Source organism: Ciconia boyciana, chromosome 1, assembly GCF_034638445.1.
Source record: "Ciconia boyciana chromosome 1, ASM3463844v1, whole genome shotgun sequence".
Taxonomy (NCBI): Eukaryota; Metazoa; Chordata; class Aves; order Ciconiiformes; family Ciconiidae; genus Ciconia; species Ciconia boyciana.
In genome coordinates, this window is record NC_132934.1 from 60511812 (window position 1) to 60534862 (window position 23051).

The 23051-nt window shown below is 44.5% G+C and overlaps 1 protein-coding gene across 1 annotated transcript in view; it reads left to right on the plus strand.

The window, feature by feature from the left end:
- SYN3 (synapsin III) overlaps positions 1-23051 on the plus strand; it is a 206733-nt gene that overhangs the window by 25912 nt on the left and 157770 nt on the right. The window contains exon 5 of the mRNA XM_072870318.1: positions 11414-11471. Within this exon, the coding sequence (XP_072726419.1) occupies positions 11414-11471 (58 nt within the window). The remainder of the gene's footprint in view (positions 1-11413; positions 11472-23051) is intronic.

Consider the following 23051-nt stretch of genomic DNA (forward strand, 5'->3'; position numbering starts at 1 on the left):
TATAACTTAGCAGTTTCTACACATGATGGGGGACCCCTTTCATTCTTCCCAGCTCTCTGCCTCTGTCCACAGGCTTGCAGATACCAAATAACGCTGCTTGCAGAGGCTCCCTGCCTTCACTCTCTCTAAGGTTGTGAGGGCACTGAACAAAATTAGTGTATGCATTCATGACCGTATCCTGACATCTGTATGACAAGAAAACCAAAACCAACATTACTAACCCTTGCCTGCTACAGATTTCCATGGCTCTCTGTAGCATGGACAGAAACACATGCCTAGAAGCTTCCCCAGCCTAAAAGTATGTGGTCCTTTCTGAGAGAGCATACCAGTGCAACTACTCCAGTAGGCCAGGAGTGCTACTTGGCAGTTGATTTTTGTGCCTCCAGGAAACTCAGTGAGCCCAGTGAAAGCAGCACTGGAGAGCAGTGGCTCCATGGCTCTGTGGATGTTTATTCTTGGTAAAGTACTTCTGAACAATGCCAGTCATCTTCCTGGTCTCAGCCAGGCTCAAGCTGACCAGCCCAAGGCAGCAGTGTGTGCCTTGTGAGAGCACAGCTGAAGAAGCTGGTTATCCAGGGATTCTGGCTGTCTACTCTGCATCATGTACGGAAACAGTCTCAGACTTTGGATGGTGAACAACAACCTATTGTTGCTTCTGTGCTGGTGATTTTGGGTTTGGAAGAAGCATCATGTTTGCAATGCATTTCACCTCTGCCTGCTCTGGTTGTTGCTACTTGTGAAACCTTTGTATTTGGTTTTCAAGAAACTCTTTCCTTCTCCTTTTGAAATAGTTAACTCTACTAGTAAAGATACCAAAGAAATAACTACTGAAGCGCTACGTTTATTTTAAGGGTGGGGGCTTCCACAGTGCCTCCTCCCCCACAGCAACTTACATGGGGTTTACAACAAGGAGTAGCTTGTTCACAGACAGGAAGGGTGAGAGACAGTGGAATCTGCCATTTGATTTCTCTTCTCTTCTCTAAATGAAAACACTTTCTCATAATTGGAGACTGTAGCAATATTGCCAAGCCAGACATTCATTTGTCATCACTGTTTGTACTACAGCAGAGGCAAAGAGCTGCAATTGTGGATTAGGACGAGGTGTTGCAGAAGTGCATGACGAAATGCTCTAACAACCCAAATAGGCAAGTGCATGTTGAATGCACTTGAAAGTGACAAATGGCAATCCTTTCTATTTTTAAGGCACTACTATGTCTCTGATGGTACAGTATAGCACTCAACTTCTCTCAGAGGTCTGGAGGAGGCGAAGAGCATCCATGGGAATCCATGGCCTGTCTTCTTCCATAAAATCCTTACCACTCTTGACATGCAATATGCTCTGGTTTATTCCAAAGACAAAGTACTATAAAAATAATGTGAGCCTCACAGAATATGATCAGCTGCTTTCTGCATTAGCAGCAGTAAAAGAAAGGTACGTTCTATTAAAAGCAAGGGAACTCACCCAGCTTTCTGTTAAAATGGCAACGTTTTGACAAATTTTCCATCCTTCTCCAAGAGTCTGCTCTAGCAGATTGCAACGAAGCACACAGTGAATCTGCCACATGCAGGATGTGCATGAGAGGAAAACACTATCTGTATGACTCCCTTGTGCTCTTGGCTTTGACAGACAGCCCTCAGAGGCACCCACAGCAGTGAATGTATCCGTGCATCGGCATGCTAGGGAAAAACTGCTTCTCTTCAGTCATTAGTGGTACATATCTCAGCCAGGTAGCCTCCACCTGGAGAATGAGGCACCTTCTTGTGGGCTATGAGTATTTGTGCCCTGGGAGACTTCCAAAAATGCATCCACAACTCACCTACAGCAGCTGCCAGAAAAAAGGAGCTCAGACATGACTACACGCACACGCGCGCACGTGCAAACACGCAGCAAAAGGGAGCGGGACCATGAGGAAGGGGGGGTGGCAGGACTCCATGTAATGGCAGATGGGCCAACTCCGGCAGCCTGACCTCAGCCAGGAGGAAAACATCCCACCTCTGGCAACTTCCTCACCCGATGCGCTATTAAGTGAAATCATGCTCTTGCTGGATTGAATTTCTCAGCAGATCAAACAGGATTTAGTACTGTGAATTGTTAACCCCCATCCTCTGCAAAAGTGCTCAGCTTTCTAGCCTAATGCTTCGTGTTTAAACAGCTTATTTGGGAAGTGATCAAGCACCGTTAAGGCTCTTATTAACAGCATATGCTAAAAACATTGCTTTTTTGACCAGACAGCATAACAAAGTTGTTCTTGTTGCATTTCTTAGATATCTCGGTTGCATTTGTGAAATATCTCATGTCATTTTCAAAGCCATTGGTGTGTTTTGTCCAAATTTCAGGCCATTTCAAGTGTTACATGCTGTCTTGCACAAAATACACGTGCCTTATGTGCAGCAGTTCTACATGTGAGGATTGTTCCATGATTCACAGAAAAAAAAGCCACAGAAGATATTTCAGGAGACACAAAATTGCATTGTTGTTTTCCCATTTACTTTACAGCCAAATCTGCCTGAACATACTGTCTCCAAAAATTTAAAACTGAAGGAAGAGAAAAACTGTGATTAATACTGAATGAAATCCTCTTAATACATCTGAAATGGTTCTTTGTATAACAATAATGTCATGATTCAGGTCTAATTATGGACTGACCTGACAGGATTACTGATTTGTACTGTTCAGAGGAAATTATCAACCCTTTTTTATTAAAATAAAACTATTTTTACTTCTGATAGTACATGAAAATATTGAGCCTTAAATATGTCATTTGTCCAAAAATATAATTGGTCGAATAATAACAGTCTAATACTGAATTTTAGTAACATAGGACTTCCTGAATCCTATTTTTTTTTTCCCAGGAATTCCTTTTCCAAAATATTCAATGAGTGTCATCAGTCATTTCATGCTTTCAGTAGGCTGAAGATGATATACTAAGGCTTCCATTCAGAGGAATATTTCTGTACCTAACTCAATTAAATATAACGGGAAGTTTTGGACCAGCTTTTGGCTTTGGACTTCATGATCATTTATCTTTATTATTATTATTCAGTATTGATACTTCAAGCTTGACCTCAGGAATTTGCAGGTTAAATTGCAAAGTTTTGTCTGTATTTCCTGCTAAGAAGCCCCAAATCACCTAACATGGTGGTAACTGACAATAAATGATTATGAATTAGCTTTTATTATACAGGGGTGATCTTTTAAGGTTTCACAAGTTCTGTGCAACTATGTGGCTATAATTTGAAAAAACTTACAAGTAAAATTTATGTTTTCACAAATATGGCTTAAAAACTTACATTTTCATCATTCAGCCATGTTTACCCAGAACTGAATATTTCTGTTCCTATAATTCATGCCAAGTGTGACTTGAGGGCAAAAAGGAATTTTAGGGAAAGAAGAGGCAAGTCTGTGTTAAACGTGTGTGTGTGTACACGCGCCGTGTTCCCTAGCATACAGGCACAGGGGTGAAAAGGAGGTAAGGCTGTCAAAGATATTCAATAAATTGCATTTATCACATCGCTTTCCAATCTGTTTTAAGTATATCACCGTCATGTCTGCCTGTATTTTTGTCCTGCATATGTAAAGCAACTTGGGATCTAGTCCTCCTGAATGAAAGGTGATACAGAAATGTGAAGGATTAGTATCATTACAAAAATAGACACAAGGAATATGGAAAACATTCCCCACCAAGTTATAAATATGCTAATGCAAGTCAAATCTGGGACCTTAATTGCTTTACCAGAGTTCCTATAAATGCATAGAATTTAACCTCAGAATGTCCTGCCTAGTCCCGTACCTATTAAAAAAAAAAAAAATCCCTCAGATGTATTCCTCAAGGTTTGTGAGCCAGATTTCTGCTGCTTGAAAGCCAGAAGCCCTGCCTCAGTGTTGGTTCAAGTTAGCCTGGTTCCCCTGTTCCTCAGGTTCAGGGAGGGCAGAAGTGGGCTGGAATAAAATATTGCACAATCCTCCACAAAATGATACCCCTCACAAACACCTCCAGGCCATACCATCTAGATTTAGCAATGTAGAAATATTCCAGCAATGTACTATTTTGATAATATGCAAAATAAAATTGCTGCCTCATGTTGTACTTAAAGTAGCCCCCCACCTCCACCGCCCCCCCCAGCTCTTTGTGGCCAAGAGGAATGTGACCGCGATGTAGCCTGCGTAGGGGATCAGACCTACAGCAAAGTGTCCTTCCTATCCTGACAGCTCAGAGAAGCACAAAAAGCCATGCCCAAAAGCAATACCGCTGCACTAACTAGTGCTTCTTCTCTTGTGGGGGCAATGGCTTTGATTACCCCCGTTTCACGAGCGGGAGGTGGCACAGGAAGATGCTGGGAGGCCGGTATTGTGTGGAACTCTGCAGTTTCTCAAATAGAAAGAGCAGCCTGAATGGTTGTGTCTGTGATCATTAAAGTGCTGGTGACTTGCCAACACAGGTCTGCCCCAAAAACAGGCCTTCGGTTCCCTGAGAGAATGGGAGGACTCACAAAAGAAGATTTAAAAAACCTTTCTCCTTTCCTGCCCCAAAGCTTCCCTTTCTGTGTGCATTCAAGCTAAGAAAATCCTTCCAGCCCTGGAGGGTGGGACCTCGGACCTCATCAAGGATGTCACCATGAGGACTTTCTTTATCCAAAAAAACCAAAACCATACCACCATCACAGCCCGATACAAATCTCTTCAGGAGAGGCGTTTCTTTCCTTGGTGTGATCCCATAACTAATAATGCCTTGGGGGTTGTTTTACAGTAACCAGAGTGGGCTGGGTCTTGTGGTTCTTCCCAGAAGGCAACAAAGGCGGTCTGTTCCCATGGCCTGACCTTGGACACCAAGGACCTACCTGCAGCGCAGCAGAGCTGGCTCTCCATTCGGTGGCTCCAGCAAGCCAGGTGGTGACAGCACCAAGAGCAAGATGATCTCACCCCGGGGAGGCAAGGGAGTGAGCACAGCAATACTGCACCCTGGGGCTGGAGCTGAAACTTTTGTGGAGGTCCTGGCAAAGTATCAGTGTATTTAGGGTTACCTTTTGACCCAACCCAAAACTTAGATTTACATCTTGGTCCCTCCCTGTCTGCCTGTACAGTGCAGGTACCCTTTCCTTCTTTCTGCACTTGCCTCTGGTCCATTTAACCTGTAATTCAGACCTTGTTTTCTGAGGTGCCGAAGCACACATCCATCGTGCTTATTCACTATCTTTAGCATCCTGACACCCCCCACCCCTGGCCCAAAGTACTCTTACAGAATAAATATTAACTACCAACCAGTCCATCCCACAGCTGAACAGTGCATAAAGGTCTCTGGGCCAAAGCAGATGTGGACAAAAGCTCCAGTAGGTTGCAGACCTCGGTGTTTGTGGAGTGATTTTTCTCTTCCCTATGCCCTGGGCAGTCAAGACTTGACCATCTCAAAAGTCCTTACTATTTGCAGCTGGGAATTGCTAAACTGGGGAGAAGTGGTGAAGGGGTTGAGGGATGGCCCCTGAAAGGAAAACCTTTCTTGTTTTCACCCCTGAAGAAAAAGGGCACAAATGCATCTCTCCTCCCCCCTCCCCTCCCCACTGCCTTTATAGCGTGTAGGGGCTGGGGGGGTCGGGGCATTCCAGTGGCTGCTGGCCAGTATCCTGGAAACTGCCTCCTTTTTCCCAGTCACAGCCCCTTTTATGAAGGAGACAATGCAGACATACAGTGAGTGCCTTGTGCATCACTTGGGCCCCCAGGCCCTTTGACACGGGGATTTCATACAGTGGCTAACCCCCCCCTGCCTCCCTGAGGTCCCCCCACACCCAAACCAGGGGCTTCAGCCTCGCCTTTTCCAGGCTGATCCAGAAAGAAATTACATGCCTTATTTTCCCAAGGGGCTTGAGAGAAATATGTGTAATGTGATTCCAGGGAAATCATTCAGATAATTCCATAATTTACCCGTGGATGCCTTTTGGTTTATTTATCCATGTCTCTTCTTCACCATTTGTCTTCCTCTTTCTTCCACCCACTCCCTTGCCCACCTCTCCCCAAGAGTCCTGCACATTTCCCCTCTCCTCAGCATGTTTTGCTCTGGCCCCTCCGCGGGATGGGAGAGGCTGCTTCCCGCTCCGGATGAGGAGTGGTCTCCATCCAAAGTGTGGCTTGGCTATCTTTGCTTGTTGTGTCTTGCTCCAGAGGCACAAGCTCAGTCAGAGGATTTGGAGGGATTTGCTATTACAATATCCCAGTGCCCCTGTTTGGCATTCTCTCGGTGATACTGAGGCCATTTCTGAGGTGAAGGTACAAGCCTGCTCCTGAGTTTGTAGCTCAAGGCCTCTGTCGAAGAGCGATGCCCCAAAAAGTGCCTAGGTTCATTCACATCACAGGGGATTTGGGCTTAAGCTTATTTGTTCGTCTGAAGGATGGCTTCCCAGTTACTCCAAGACATAATATCAGCAATTGCAATGACATTTGCTATGTCAACTCCACTGAGGTCTCTCACAGGAAGATTTGAGCTATATTTCTTTGATCTCTTCCTATCCTAGAAAATAGCTTCATACAGGAGCCATTTTACAGGATACCCTGAAGCAGTCCCATGAATTTAATACAAAATACCAGCCTGTGCCCAAAGCTGCATAATGTGTCATAACCTCTGCTTCACACAGCTAATGGACCTGGAGGAACAGCTTTAAGCTTTGAATCACAGCACTCCTCCCGTCCATCACAATCACTTCAGATCTCTTGTCTCTCCTGGCTACTCCCTTCCCAATGCTGAAGCTGGTGTTCTGCACCTTTTCTTATATGGGCTGCTGTCCAGTGGCACTGTACCTCAGGAAGAGCTCCTTGGGCACTTTCTCTAGCTGATGTTTGATACCTGGGCACCTTTTCCTATTCCTCACCTGTGCAGAGCATTTTCCAGCCTGCCAGAAGTTGTGCAGTTCCCTGCTGCATCCCTGATGTCTCTGTTTCCCACAGATCCAGAGGAAAACACTGAAGCAGTCCACTGAAGCAGCTTGGATATGCTTCTTTGCACCGAGAGAAAAAAAAGCAGAGGGAAGAGAGAAGAAATAACTCCAGGAGAGACAGTACAAGCTCTGCACAAATAGCTTCTCCTGTATTCCTGTGCCGAGCATGTGTATTGGTTGATGGGTTGAGCACTAATTGCACCTACTTTTGTTTTAAAGTGGAAAGAGAACAAGGCAGATGTAACTGGCTATTTATCATACAGACAGAAATTGCAAGATGATCTGTGCTCTCCTAACAGAAGTAGCTTGTGAGTTTTGGCCCTTTGCTGCTGATTCTGGAAGCCCCTACTCCACGTGTGGGAGTTGCTTCTCTTGTGCCATGTTTCCGCATGACGCAGGAGCAGCACAGAGGTGCAGGAGCAGCACAGTGGTGCAGGCTGGCCCCAGCTCCCGTACCTGTAGCCCACTGGCCCAGCTCTACCTCCCCTGGGCCTGGTGACATGCGAGGCTTTGACAGGGGACTTGGCGCCCCATGAGGACTGGTTCCTTGTGTTTGCAGACTATGGGTGTTATGTAGGTTACGTATGGGTGTACGAAGGTGCAGGGGAGCATGCCGATTTGGGCAGCCATTGCATAGGTGCAGTACAAGCTGTCCCAACTGTCAGTGACACCAGAGGGATAAACTCTGGTATTCAAGTGTCTTACAGGTGTGTTTGCAGTCTTGGATCAGTGCTGGCATCCCTTGCTCAGCCAGATGCTTTGCAAACACCTAAGGGCACTAATGTTATACATGGACTTTCTGTGAATTAGCTCTTATGTAGGTAATTGGAGGTGAATTGATCATTTATTTTTCCCTGCTGCTATTAAGGATACACTCCGTATCTGACAGAAAATTGTGTATATGCTTCCTCCAGCCATGGTCTCTGAGGCAGACTGGGACTGTTTCATGGAAGCTCTGGAAAATAAGCTTTTATTCTTTCCAAATTACTTCATAAGAAGAGGCATCAGGTTTCTTGTGGCCCTGTAATCATGTCAGGGCTGAGGCAGAAAGCAGAAGTTATGTTTGTCTGATGCCCCTACACCCAGCAAATACGTCCTTTTCCAGAGCATGCGGCTTCTTCATCGCAAAGAGAGAGGGGTTCAGGGCAAACTTTGTCCTTGGAAGCCAGGGCAGATCTTTGGCTGTTTATTATGGTGCTTCTTCCCTCCCAGCCAGTGCAGCCACATTTAAATGCATTGCCTAGCACTGTAAATCCCACCCAGGAACTGCTCTTGAGCATGGCCCTGCAGTTTTCTTCAGTCAAAACATGTTTACATGCTAATTTACTGAGATCACAGCAACCGCACCACCCCATCTGCGCCCTGCCTAGCCAAATTATAACGCTGTGTTCTGGCGGGTTGAACATCTGACATGCTTTAAAATAAAGGGATGGCCAGCCAAGGGGTGGTCAGTGCTGCAGGCTGCCCAGGAGAGGGAGTGGGTTTGTGTGGCCAGTGCCTTGCCCGGTGTCCCGAGCTGGGGGATGCCAGACAGCCCCTCTCCTGGGGCAGTGAGCTGCTCCTCCGATCACTGGCAGTTGGCTGTTCTGGAGGTGAATGGGGACACTTCTGAGGCTCCCCAGCAAGGCTTTTCACTGGTCTTCTGGGTGCCACACCCCTGCTGCACTACAGGCTGTCTAGATAACCCTGCAGCATGTCACTTCCTAGGCAGAAACCTGGAGGAGCCTTGCTCAGGTGCTTTTGGGGCAGAGACCATCCACAAATGTCTTGTACAGTCTCACCTGCCAAAAACATCCATCTGTCTTTCTCCTGCATCCCCACCAGAGCAGTGTGGTCTTCCTTTCCTCCATCCCACATCTACTGTAGGGACCAGAAGCCATTTTATACATTGCACAATAGTGACCAAAAGACTCTCCCTCTTGCAACAGAGGCATCATGATATTTCCTCAGCATCAGCAATGATTCCAGCTTGCTTGAAATTTCAGGAGCTCCAGGGTAAGGCTAAAGCCATTTTTCATTTCAGCATGATAGCCTCTACTGCCCAGGGGCTCCAAAACCCCAGGTGCACATTGAAAACATCACTCCATCCATTTCAGTGATGTTTCAGTAAGAAGTGTTTCATTCTTACCCTGGGCTGTGTCAAAATGATGGGCTGACCAAAATATTTGGCTGCAAATTGCTTAGCACCTGTAGTCTTCAGAGACACTCGGAGCAAGTTAACCCTCCTGGGGGGCTATCCTTGAAAGAAAGTGATATATTGTGCTGTGAAAAGAAAGTTATCTGAGACATGGGATGAGACAACCTGTGTGGAAAGAGCGATAAGAAGGAGATGCCACGCGGTATCTAAGTCAAGGTCCCTTGCTTTACTCCAATGACTCCTCACACTGGATGTGCCCTCTGTGTGACTATCCGTGAGCAGAGCCAGTATTGTAGAGATGGGAGAGAGGATTTTTTTAACTGTGTGAAAGCTAATTTCCTGGACTCGGCAGTAGAAGCCTCTTTGCTCCATCTGTACTGGGCTGAAGACTGTGGTTAATCACACTTCATTACAAGCTGAAGCAAAGCAGCACCAAGGAGTTTGCAACCAGCTGGTCGGCAAAGAGGAGAGGCCATAGAGGGAGGAAGTGTGTTTCATAAATGTGGGTAAGGAGTATACATTATGAGCGTGCTGGGAATAAAAACAAGCTTGTACCAGTGAATACTGCGCCTCGAATTTCAGACCAGTTCCTGTGGGCCCACTTAAAGCTTATTCCAGTTTTTGAGAAGTCACTGGTTCCAGCAATATCCCCGATGTTTAAGAGCAAGGAATGTTGCCAGACCCTCTAGAGCCATGCCTCCAGAAATACGATGGAATTATTAAGTGCATTTAGCGTTGCTGTTTATTGTTAGAGGCATGATGTCTCAGCTTGCCTGTTGAGTTGGGTTTTTTTCATGCAACACTCATAAATTCAAGTAAGTGAGGCAAAATGGCCAGAGCTCTGCTTTTTATACTGGACAGGGGTTGTTCGAGCCACTTGGTCTTGGTCACACCTGGCTGCTACACTGTCCCTCACTGACATCTATGCAGAGGTCTTATTAGCACCATGCTGATGGATGGGCTGTCTGGGAAGGGAAGCGTGATACAGCCTTCAGATACCCTCGTTAGAATGAAGTGGAAAACTTTTGACATTTTTAATGTCTTTTTCAAATAAAATGAAAACTTTTGACTTGGTTTTGAGCCAGAATGACAAAACAAAACAACTTTTTTATTTACATTTTACATTTCTAGGGGAGGCAAGCATTCAGCCGAAAACTGGTGTGTTTCAGCCATGGGGAAAATTGCCTTCCTACTGTCTCTCCTTTTTTTATTGGAGCAAATAGACACATAGTAAAAATGTGAGCCAGCTTCTTTTTTTGCTAATACTATAAAATAGGGAGCAAAGCCGGCTTCCCCTCATTTTCCTTTACTTCTTTATTCTGTCCTCTCTTTGCCAATTGGAAACAGAATGCAGAGAGTTACTTTGTCTCTGGAAACAGCTCTTGCAGGGCTTAACTGTGTTTTCAATGCCTTCCAAATAGAAGAGCTTTTTGGAACCTACATGGTCTTCCTGAAGTTTTAGGGGGGAAGTCTGAGAAAATAAATTAGTATTTTCTTCTGTCAAGCTTGTTTGGCAAGGGGAAGAATTAGGGAGAAATATTCACAGGGGAAATTATATTGATAATTTCCCTGCTGACTAATCAATATAAGGGGCATTATACACAAGTATGAATAAAAAAGCTAAAACTGCCTGCCCTTTTCCTATGTTTTCTTCTCCAACACTACTGTCAGCCTCCCCCTCTCATGGACAACCGATCCTTCTGAAAATACTTTGTTGTCTGCACAGCATAGGCAGGTAGGAGCAGAGGTGGCAGAAGGTATGTGTCCTTCTCATGACACAGTTCAACTCCAAAGCAAACACAGTTTCTCAGTTCGGGAGAAGAAGTCCTTCATTAGTGACACTGTAGATGCAGATACTGTTTCTCTAAATCAGTAGCAGAAAGACAGAATCGAAAAGCAGCTTTGTAGTGAGAGAGCAAGAGAACAGGCTTCACAAGTACTTCAGCTGTGATGATAAAGATCCTTGCTCAACATCAGAAGAAGTTTCCGATGCCATGCCATATGTTGCTCTCCTTCTTTTACAGAGTAAAGATTGAGTATTAAATGAGATATAGCAAGGAATCATTGATTAGAGTTGTTGCTCTGGAAAAGATTAGGAGAGCATTTGGTTTTCAGCTTGAAAAGAAAATTAAAAAGTCACGAGCCTTGAAGGAGCTTTCCAATGTGGTTTTCATCTGGCTTGGCAGGTTTCTCCTGGAGAACAAAAAGCTGAAAGAAGATAGGAATTAGGAAAACATGCTGTGACCCGGATAGAAGTTCTTCAGCAAAAAGGGAAATGCAGAAGCAAAACAGTATGTAATGAAAACAAAAAATGTTCTTTAACCATGTCTGTCTCTCTCGTTTCTTCTGCAGGGCCAAATATTTCCAGGGGAAGAAGGTGAATGGAGAATTTGATATCCGAGTGGAGCAGGTCAGTGGCAACTGAATTTGGCTCTAAGAAATGTGTGTGGACAGGGTTGAGGTCTTAACGACAGATAATCTGTGGATATTTCTTCTCTTGAAGAAAGGAACTCATGAGGAGTTTTAAGACATGTCCATTTTATAGAACTGTGGAAGCTATAAATGAAAATATCTTATTGGGCCATCCCTTCATCCTCCCTACCTTTGCAGAATCAGTTGCTATTTCACCTTAAAATGAAATTTTCTGTTCTAGTGAGGGGATTATAATTTCTTCCATTGGAAGACTACCTTACAGCTCTGTACATATGCCTGAAAAGGTGCAAAGCCAGTATGCCACAGTACATGCTGGTGATGTTATGTTCTACATGCAAGCTATAGAAATCTTCTGACTTACCCTGATTTAAGCCTAAAACCTTTGGTTTAAGTATGCAAAATAACTACATATGGCAAAATCTTTTTATCTGTTGAAAGTCCATAGGAACAGTAAGGAGGTTCATGGCCTGTTTTCTGATGTGCTGTGCAGAGCATTGGACAAATTCTTTGTTAGCCTTGACACCAGCCATTTATTTCAGTTGAAAACTCTTCATGTTTGGGTCTGTCCCCTCCTCTCTGTGCTGGTGTAGTGTCTGTCAAAATGAAGTCCCAGTATTGACTGAGACTTTGAATGCTGTTGCCAAAGAAGAAATTATTATTAATAATCATCTGCAGGTGCCTAACTTGAAAGCAAGCATAAGAAGATTGAGAGATGTAGAGATGAGCTGGTGATCCCGAAGGAATCATATGCTTGTTTTATACTCATTAGGGCTATAAAACTGCTTGGATGGATAAAGACAGCTGGTGAATGTTGTTGGAATAACCTGATATTTTCTGTCTTTATAAACCTGGCAATTCTGCATCGTGTGTGTGTGTGTGTGTGTGCACACGTGTGTGTGAGTGTGTGTATAGAGTTATTAATGCAGTGGTTTTGAAGACTTTCTCAGGACCCATTGCCCTTGATAAGGTGTTCCTTCTCTTTTCAAAGGGGTTCTGTCCAGTTGCCTAGGACTATACATGAGCACACATGTTCTGGACAAAGGCTGTGTCTGGGACAGAAAAGTTAGCAAGTCATTTTTTTGCAACTGTAATACTATGAACATTTCATTTTCCTCTTTTTATTGTTATTACATTTGTCAGTACTGGGTCGTATTAGCAAGAACAATTCTCACTTGCACTTTCTTATCAAAGTCTTTATTTTGCTGCCTGCCTCAGTAAATGTCCTAAAAGAGAACAGGAAAAAAAAAAAAAGAAAATCACACTTCTCACATAGAAGCATGGAATCAAATAATAATTCAGATTTGCCCTTCAAACGTCTGATCCAAACCACTCCGCTGCTCAAAGCAGGGTCAACTTCAAAGCTAGACCTGATACTCTTCAAGATGACCTGTTAATTATTTCCTAAGCCTCCAGCCTCTGCCTTTCCCCTCATAGTCCTTCTCCTCAAATGTTATTGCACTTGAGGTCCTTATAAAGGAACTCTCTTCAAATGGTTGTTGAGTGGAGAAGGGCAGAAGTGGACTCTTGATCCCTGATGGGTTAAACCCAGTAATGACCCTCGTCATCATCACTAGGTAGCTTATCACACTTCCCCAAGGACTCTTTCAGGGAGACTTTCCCTGCCTGTCTTTTGAAATCCTTCACATAGGCTGAATGTCCATGTTTGAGATGAGGCACCAAATTCCTCCAAGCAAAGACCATAAGGCTGGTATGACTCTGCTGGTGAGGATCATTGCCAAGCCCCTTGCAGCCTTCTTTAAATACTCAACATAGTGACTGCAGCATTGCCCGAGGGAATGAACTGGAAGCAATGCCCAAGGAGAGTTGAGAAACAATGAACAAGGGCTTCGTCTGCTTCCCCTCGCCCCCTCCCTGCCCCTTAGATCAGGCAGCCAAGCCTTCACATAGAGGGCAGGGAACTGCTCTTGACTCCACCAGACCTTGAAAGCAGAAGGGATGATCACTTTCCCCAGCTGGATCACTGTCTGTCAAGGGAAACACAGAAGCTGCATTGTCACAGGCCGTCCTCAAATGTGACCTCAGGCCTCTCTGCATATCGTTGAGGCCAAGAGAGGGGCACTTCTTTCTTCAAACTCTGGCTTTTTGTCCCCTTCTTTTTTTGCCTATCCATCCTTGCTCAGTATTTCTTGGTATTTAATTTTCATTCATTGTTCTTACCCTGATTATCTGGAGCCTTCCTCACTTCTTCATCCTCTTCCTCAAGCACAATCCAGGAGCCTAAACTGTTGTGGAACAGGTCCCCTGAGGCTGAATGCTGCCCCTCTCGACCTAAAAAACAAATGTTCTTCCACAGTCCCCTTATGGAAAAAGAAAAAAAAAAAAGCAGGGAATAACTGTGTTTACCAGCCTGGTCCACAACTTTCTCTTTGAGTTCCCAGCTCACCAATCTTCCTTACTATAACTGTCCCATGAACGGCACACAGACTGTGCCATGGTGCACAAGCCCTAACCTGGCTGTTCAGTTCTGAATAAGCTCTGCATCAGGTCAAGGTTTGACTCTTAGGCACCCCTTGAGCCACTTGGTCTGCTCAGTAAGTTAATTTAGTTTTTCAGTTTTCCATTTGATCCTGCTTCAGATAACCACATATTATTGACTCAGCCAGAAATACAGTTTGCCTTAGGAAATTTTTTTATATTTTACAGGAAAAAACCACTTTTGATCTGAAAAGCTAAGTAACAAAAAAGTTTGAGTGGCAGAAAGCAGTGAAAGGAAATATCCAGATGTTAAATACTCTTGAAAAACCACATTGGGAAAAAGCAACTGCCCTATTTTTTCTGACTGTGCTAATTTTTTTGCCATTCTTCCAGGATGCTCTGTAGTTGGTTTAAACTGAAGGAAGAGTTTCTCTTGTTGCTTTCTCTCTTCTCTATCTCTATTACATCTTAATTCTTTCTTAGCAAGCCATTCCAGCAATCTTTGGGGGGAAGCAGAGCAGGATAGTAGGTGATACTTTTTTTAAAGTCATGACATCACTTATTTGTAATGGAGCAGGAGTGCTGAAAGCAGCACTGTCTCTCCCTCTCTCAGCAGCAGGAAGTCGCTTATCTAATCTGGTTATACACCCCTACCAGCTCTCTGAGCTGCCTCTCCCCCTTGGCTGTTGTCCGAGGAATGCAAGACGTATGTGATCATGCTGTCTCGCTCCGTCTATCCCCCACACCCAACACTGTGGAAGGCATTGGCTGATTTCAGCCAAATTGGAGAAACAGGCAGAAGTTTCAAGATACTAAGTTTCTACAAGAGGTGAATTCAGTTCGTATTAGACACTGGATAATCCACAGGGAAGAGACTGTTAAATGCCATCCTGCTTCTCAGGGAGCTGCTTCTGTAAGTCTCAGCTTGTATGAAAATAGGTTTTATGGACTCTCAGAGAAGGTTTTCTGGTTCTTTAACAGAGAAATGAATTGCATGACCTCAGTACCACCCCCAGGCCCTTGTTCTTCAGCTAGGTCCATTACCACTAGCAAGAGACAAAAGACACTGTGGGCACCGCCTGATGCCAGTGAATATAAGAGAGAGTTGTCAGGGATACTGCAGTGGGTACACCATTTCCAGCCTCTGCCATCTCCTGTCATTCATTAAAATGAACATGAGGCCTGACTTTGTTTCCACCTTTGTTTCTTCTTTTCTAATCTTCAGCATAACACCCAAAACATATTCATTAATGTGCTTTAGAGGCTGCGGGATTTATTATTGCCCACCCTTCACTGAAACCCAGGTATGCAATGCCATTGCCTTCTCCCTGCTGGCTGCAGGGGGGAGAGGTGCAGGGCTGAGTGAAGGCTGGGGCAGTGGGAAGCAAGTGCAAGTGCTCTCCTGAATCAGGGCCCCTTTTTCTTTGGAGGCAGTTTGGATTACATTTTGATTATTTTGATATTTTTCCAAAGTCCTTCTGTAGCAATGATAGTAATTCACAAGACTGAATGAAACACTGATCAAAAAGTAAAAATCTATTATTTGACCTATTCCCATTAAAACCCTGATGATTTAAGTTTTACTCAGTGTGGGTAAACCCCTAAGCTTTAAGGAGCAGCTGAGTTTAAAAATACTATCACTATTTTATGCTAAAAATAAGGTTCTTAGATTTTTTGATCCATGTTATTGCTTTTACTTGCCTTGTGATTTCTAGCTTTGAGAACTGCAGTGTATACATCTCCAGTTCTTTTCTCTAGAAATGCAAACACTAAAGAAATTCTTTTAGAAATAAAAAATATGTTTGATTAAATGGCTCTAAGGCTAAGTTGAGCTTAAAGAAGAATCTTAGAGTGCCACAGGAGTTGACCACATTGCTTTTAGTCTCTCCCAAAATTAATTTTGCTTTTACCTTCTCAGTCCTTCACTGGCCAGAGGACAGGACGCATTAGGAAACACAATATATTCAGGAAGAAACAGAATTATACCACAGGCCTTATGCTCTGTCAAATGTTTTCCATCACTAGAGGCAACTGGTAGTAATTCAGCACCTCCTTCCCCACCCTCTCTGCCCTGTCCCAGCGAAAACTAAGCCTTGCATGCTCTAAGAATTTCATGTGACTCTGGGGTTTCCCATATGGATCATAACGTACCCCGGGTGGGGGTGTCCTTGGGCGTTAGGCATGCCCCATGCACAAGGGGGATGCTGCATGGCCATGCGTCCCCAGCACACCCGGGTGCAAGCAGAAGAGGGCAGGAGAGCTGGGGCTGAGACCCGGGCAACCACAGACCCATCAGACAGACTGTGACACTGTGGGTGGTGGCCAGATGAGTGGGACACTTGCCACCTGTCTGGTAGAGAGGTGCCCACAAAGCAGATGTGCAGAGCAGGGTCACTGGGATGACCACGGAGACCTGACTTGTGAGAGGAGTCTGAAAGAGTTGAGTTTGTTTATCCTGCCAAAACAGAGGCTAAAGGAGGCATGGCTGCTTTTAATAAAAACACTGGTTTAAGAAAGGGTTTTGTGACATGGTGCCTGCAGTAGCAAGGGGTTAGGCCCTATGGCTCTGGTGGGCTTTTCCAGTCCTGTGCCCTGCATTGACCGATGAGAGCCCAGGAGGCAGAGAGGAGAGCACAGACCTACCTGGCAAGAGCAAGCAGCACTTCTTGGAGAGAGTCTGCCACCTTCGGGGTACCTTACCTTCAGATATTTCCCAAAGGAATTTTAATATATTGAGACATCTTTCCTGGCATTGCCTAATTGATGGTGGAGGGGGGTGAAAAGGGTGAAGGGGGAGTGATGAGGCCAAAAGGTTCATCTAAATTTTTATCCCTGTTGTTTGTCCACCCGTCTCCTTCCCACCATTTCCTGCTGTGATGAGGTGGGTCCCTCTGTCCGTCTGACACGCATTCTTCTCGCACAACTCATTCACTTGTTCCCGCTGCCTGGTTTATTTTCAGGGAATGATTATTCATTGAACTCCTATGTACATGCTTCTGGAAAAGTCTTGTGGTATAGATTATGACTCTATTGGCAGCATTGTCAGGAAAAAAGTTGTACTTGGCACTCACAGAAGATAATTGTAATACAAATCATAAATTCCAGCTCCATTGTACTTCCCGTCCTAAGGAGATATTTTCATGTGCAGCATAAAGGGGTCCTTTCAAAAGGTAGAGTCTGTGTCATGGTTTAACCCCAGCCAGCAACTAAGCACCACATCCCGGTAGGATGGGGGAGAGAATCAGAAGCATAAAAGTGAGAAAACTCGTGGGTTGAGATAAAGACAGTTTAATAGGGAAAGCAAAAGCTGCACACGCAAGCAAAGCAAAACAAGGAATTCATTCACTGCTTCCCATGGGCAGGCAGGTGTTCAGCCATCTCCAGGAAAGCAGGGCTCCATCACACGTAACAGTTACTTGGGAAGACAAACGCCATCACTCCGAACGTCCCCCCCTTCCTTCTTTTTCCCCAGCTTTATATGCTGAGCATGACATCATATGGTATGGAATAGCCCTTTGGTCAGCTGGGGTCAGCTGTCCCGGCTGTGTCCCCTCCCAACTTCTTGTGCACCCCCAGCCTACTCGCTGGTGGGGTGGGGTGAGGAGCAGAAAAGGCCTTGACTCTGTGTCAGCACTGCTCAGCAGTAACTGGAACATCCCTGTATTATCAACACTGTTTTCAGCACAAATCCAAAACACAGCCCCATACTAGCTACTAGGAAGAAAATTAACTCTATTCCAGCCAAAACCAGCACAGACTGATAGACCCATGTGTGATGAGAGGAAAATTAGCCTCTCATCGAATAACTGTATAATTTTTATTCATTATATGCTTAGGGGTTTTTCTCCAACTGAAAGCCAGAAAGCACTTCAGGAACAGCAACAGCAGTTCTCATAGCTTTGCCATATACAAGCATTCAGAAAAGATGAATAAAGAGAACTGGAGAAATAGCAAGAATGATTCAAAAATCATTAATTTCTTCAATAAATAGTATCTTAAATTTTTGTTTGTTTGTTTGTTTTCCATTGGCTTTTGGAGGCTTACAGACTTCATGTTTTTGAGCTATGTCCTGGGATCAAAAGGTTTAGAAATGTGGTTTTGCTAGAGCTCCAATTTTTGGGCAGTCACACAAATTCTGAAAAGAAAATTTAAGGGCAAATTCCAAATGCCATCAGAGCTGATGCATTAAAAGTCACTCACACAGGTCAAGGCATGTGGACCTTCAGCATCAGTGCTGTCTGTAGGCTACGAGCATGCATCCCAGCTTCAGGACTTGTGAAGAGCAGTTGTGGCAGCTCCCCTTGGAGCCGCACAGCAGCATTCCCATCACAGCTGGACCCTCTCCATCCTTTTCTCCCAGAGAGCAATCCCAGTACTGGGGGAAGGTGGGGAGTAGGGTGCCTCCCCAAGAGAAAATGTCTCAGGAAAGAGACATGGGGTAGCAGGGTGTGTAATCTCCAATTCTTCATGCATGTGCACACCAAGCACGCACAGCCCCAGCCCTCCCTCTGTTCACATCCATAAGATCTGTTCACCCTTCTGCCTGTGCAGGATTTAGGGTTTGCTTACTTCCCCCTTGAAATGCTTGTAATGGTTGTAGTGAAATGTGCTGTTACAGGAATGCAGTCTGGTGCCTGCCAAAGTTTTTCTTTCCTTGTACATATTGGAAAATCTACCAAAAACTAAAGCATAAAATCCACTGAGGAATGTATGTGATTTGATTAGACAGTAGTAATTCCTCATCCCAAGTGCCTAAGTCATGACACGGACCAGCCTGTTATTCTGACTGCATTTTTTGTCACGGGGCAGGGGGAGAAAAACAGACGTGTAGTGGTAACCGGGGAGGAGTTTCAGGAGCAAGACCAGGACAGTGGAGAGCCTTGGTCAGAGCACAAGCAGTGGGTAGGAGAGAGCCAAAGGAGACATGGAGACTGGGGAGCTCTGGCCACGTGAGAGACCCAGTGCCCTGCAAGCCACCTGTGGCTCCAGTGCCACAAGTCAATCCACCTTCCTCCATGCCCATGTGGGTGAGAGGAACTGGTCGGTGTAATTACCAAACTTGTGCTTAGGATCCTAATGTGAGTACTCTGCATTGCCTTATGGAAAGCTGCATACTGTAGCGTGCTGTGATTTATGTGATGGAATAATCTCCCAAAATGCCAGTGTATGTGTTACAGTGCATGGTGTGTTGCACTGAGGAAAGTGCAAAGGTTCCCTGGCAGTGCTGAAACCCCTCTGCTATTTATGTGTATGTGCTACATATATGCAAATGGGAGGTATGTACGCAAATATTCACACAGAAGTCTAATATAACTTTGTGTCTCCCTTTCAAGCAATAACCAACCTGAGTAGCTTTTAGTTAGGTTATGTACAGATGAGGGCTTAGAAAGTTCAGTAGCTCAAAAAAACCCAATGTGCTAGTCACTGCATGGACACACTAAGCCTGCTTGCTTTAAAAAAAAAAAACCAACAGCCACCATGCCCCCAAAACACAAACCCAAAAACCTGTCTTGCATCCCTATTCCTGCATTCCTGTGCCACAGTGAAGATGAACTGACCCTTAGCATCCGCTCAAGGAGCAAACTGGGACACTTTCCTGGGGTTCCCATGCAGGGAGAAGTTTAATAAGGACATCTGCCAGGTACCAAACTTATCACAGGATGGTTGAGGCTGGAAGGCTCATCTGGATATCTCATAGTCCCATAACCTGCTCTGAGCAAGTTCACCTAGAGCATTGTGCCCAGAACCATGGCCAATAAAGGTTTTAATATCTCCAGGGATGGAGACTCCACAGCCTCTCTGGGCAACCTGTTCCAGTGTTTGACCATCATTACAATAAAAAGGGTGTTTTCTTGTGTTTACATGTAATTTAGTGTATTTCATTTTGTGCCCATTGTCCTTTGTCCTTTCCCTGGGCACCACTGAGAAGAAAGTGGCATCTGCTTTACTACCTCCCATCAGGTTTTTATAGACATTGACAAACCTCCCCCTTATGCATCAGTCATCAATGGCAGATGCACAAGAGAGGGAACTGAAGACAAGTCAGTAGCCTGGACAAAGCAATGCAAGGATTACAGTGGATCTCAGCTAGAATATGAGTTAAAAAATAGTCATGTTGCTGCACATATGACAAATCCATACTGGAACATATGGACAGCAGTATTATATGTAAGGAGAGTGGCCTTACATCTTTCTTACTCAACAACGGTCAGGTCTCTGCTGAAGGATCATGGTGAGTTGGGCCATTACAACTCAAGAAAGTTGCAGACCTGTCAGAGAGGATCCCAGTGACAGCAACAACATTGATCACTGTGATGAAAAACATCACCTACAAGAAAATCTTACAAGAATAGGGTTGGTTTTGTCTAGGGAAAAAAAGGAAGAAGGAAGGGTAAGTCTTCAAGCAGTAAGTCTTCAGGTTCCGCAGGAGAAAGTAACGGACAAAAAAATTACAGTCTTAAATGTAAGGTGAGAGATTTAGGTTGGACATTGGGAAAACTTTCCAAGGTTGTTAAGGCACAGATTGCCTGAGGAGGTTCCTCATCTGTGGAAGATACAAGAAGGTTATGTAGTATCTGTACACAATGGCAGAAGTAGAGCTGATCCTGCCTTAGGAAACAGAGACAGACTGTGGTGTCTTGAAGTCATTCCAACCCAACTTTCTGTTATTCTATGAAAGAAATGCTTAAAATCCACCTTGAACATGTGTCTCCCATGAAGCATTAAAAGGTATGGCTACCAAGCCAGGCATTTCTACTACGGCATGATTTAAAATGCGAAAATCCTCCTTGTTTTATTATCAGCAAACAGAAACAGAAGCTCTAAAATAGCTCACCAAAAAGATCTCCAGCACCTAGAGAACACTGATGGGAGAAACTGAGAGTAGTTTAAGATTTAGTCCAAATAATCTGGAGAGATTTCTGAATCTGAATACCTGAAATAGGCATTTTTAACAGAACTATCCTCAAAATATCTGTGGCATTCTCCCAAATCTGGGCCTCACAGAGGTACAAAATATTTCTACTCCCACAGTCTGTATTATGTTATTCTTCAAGACGGATTGTGTCACGTTTGTCACACATGGTTCGCTCTTGCCCTAAATGTTTTTGCAGCCACTGGCACCATTGCAAAGCAAGTATAAAACACCATCAGGCTAATGTAATGCCTTCTTCTATTCGATGAGTCCTAACGCAAATGACTCTGCAAGGCCACAGGGAGCTGGGCTCTCCTGTTTTATGCACAGTTACCTGTCACTCTATCTGCATGGGCTGCTTTCAAAGACCTCTTTGTCTGCAAGGTAAACGCAGGCTGGAGATGATCTCAGACTTTAAATCCCAGCCAAGGGAAGTCATCAGGCTACAAAACCCACAAAGTTAAAAATACAGGGAGCACTGGAAAATCAACAGGAAACAATTTCTGCTGACTGAAGTGTTCAGCCTTCTTCCAACGCCAGCTAGCAGCGGCCTGTCGGATAGGACAAAGCAGCTACATGAAAGTAGCAGTGGTCCTTAACTTAGCCTGTTAAAGCAGGAGAGAAAGCCAGGAACAGATTAGGATTGTCCCTCAGCTGTGATTGTATATCTGGATGTTTTGGGGGTGAGGTAGCTGAGTCCCGCAAACCCTCTTTCCACTCGTCCCTCCTTGCCAGGGTGCCCTGGACAATGGTTGCCAAAGGGGATTTCTTCCTTTCTTCCAGCTCTTGACATTAGCAGGCCTGAAATTGGTCCTGGCAGTTTGGTATGAAGTACTTACCAGCTCGGGGGATTCCCAGGCCTGTTTGGATGTCAGGTGTCTGAACACAGCTTTGTTTGGTCTGAATGCTTCAGGGCAACGCCTGTCAGACTGACTTACTTAGATTGTAAGTGCCAGCCATCAGATGAAGATTGCCCATTTTCACCCCCAGCAAAGCAAAGTGTTAAGCTCTTTAGTAAAAAAACATGGAAAAAATCACAGCATAAAAAACATGAAAACACCGACCTAAGACATTCCTCTCTTGCCCTGGTGTTTACATCAGATGATGCATCCCTCAACTGCAGAAGCTGAAGGTCCATCTCAGTAACACTCTGCTTTCAAAGTGGAACATCTCTGAGGCGTACCCAGACACAGAGGTGGTAAAACCATCCTTTCAGCTCCCCAGTCCATAGAGCCTCTCGAACCCACGTGTAAGCTAGCAAGCTTGCCTTGACCCACTGGGGAGCTCACTGATGATCATCTGCTCTTGCTGAATTTGTTCAAGGTGGACTCCCCCCTCCCTACATCTGTTGAGATTTTTTAAATGTATAAAATGCAGGTGCCTTTTAGAGGTACATATTTTCTTATCTCTGATCCAATACCATCACTGATGAAGCATGGCTGTGGCCAAGGCAGCACTGTGCAGTCTCATAAGAAAAGCCCAGCCAGTCACCTGAACCACTGCCATTCCCTCTCTGTGTGTGTGTGTGTGTGTGCGTATGTGTTTGAAGTAGGATTTATTTCTTGGCAACAGGAATTTTCCCCCTCCTTCCATTGTAATTGGGAGTTACAGTGATGTAAGATCATGTAAGGGTGTTGCTTTAAAAAGTTTACACAGGGCCGCAGACATGAAATCTTATTACATCATTGGGTCACCAATCCACGGTCATTGCTTTAAAATTATGTGGATTTTAAAAAAAGAAGTTGGAAGTGATTTTTTTCATTTGTCGTCTGGCCTCTGAGCCTTCACAGGTGCACCAGTTCTCCATTGGCAAGTTTTTTCCATGCGTTCATGAGGACAGAACATGCTTTTTTTTCATTTTGGGGGGGAGGTTTGTATAGAAGTTGTTCCTGGCACTATCTTTTGGCTCCAGCTAGTAGAATTATCAGAATAACGTTAAATACTACAAGAATATCAATAAAATCACAAGCATTAGCAACACCATCTGAGTGCTCTGATATTAGGTAGCACCTGGTTAGAAGACGATTTTGCTGCTGCCCAGTCTCCATCATACTAAGTCTGAAAGAAACACATTAACAGGAAGGGGGAAAAAAAGCTGTTCAAAGGGAGAAGACTAAATTTTCTGTCTCAAAAACTGAAACTTGATTGTTTATATACACAGGCACTAATTTAATATAGGACTCTGAATCCATACAGGTATGTTTGCAT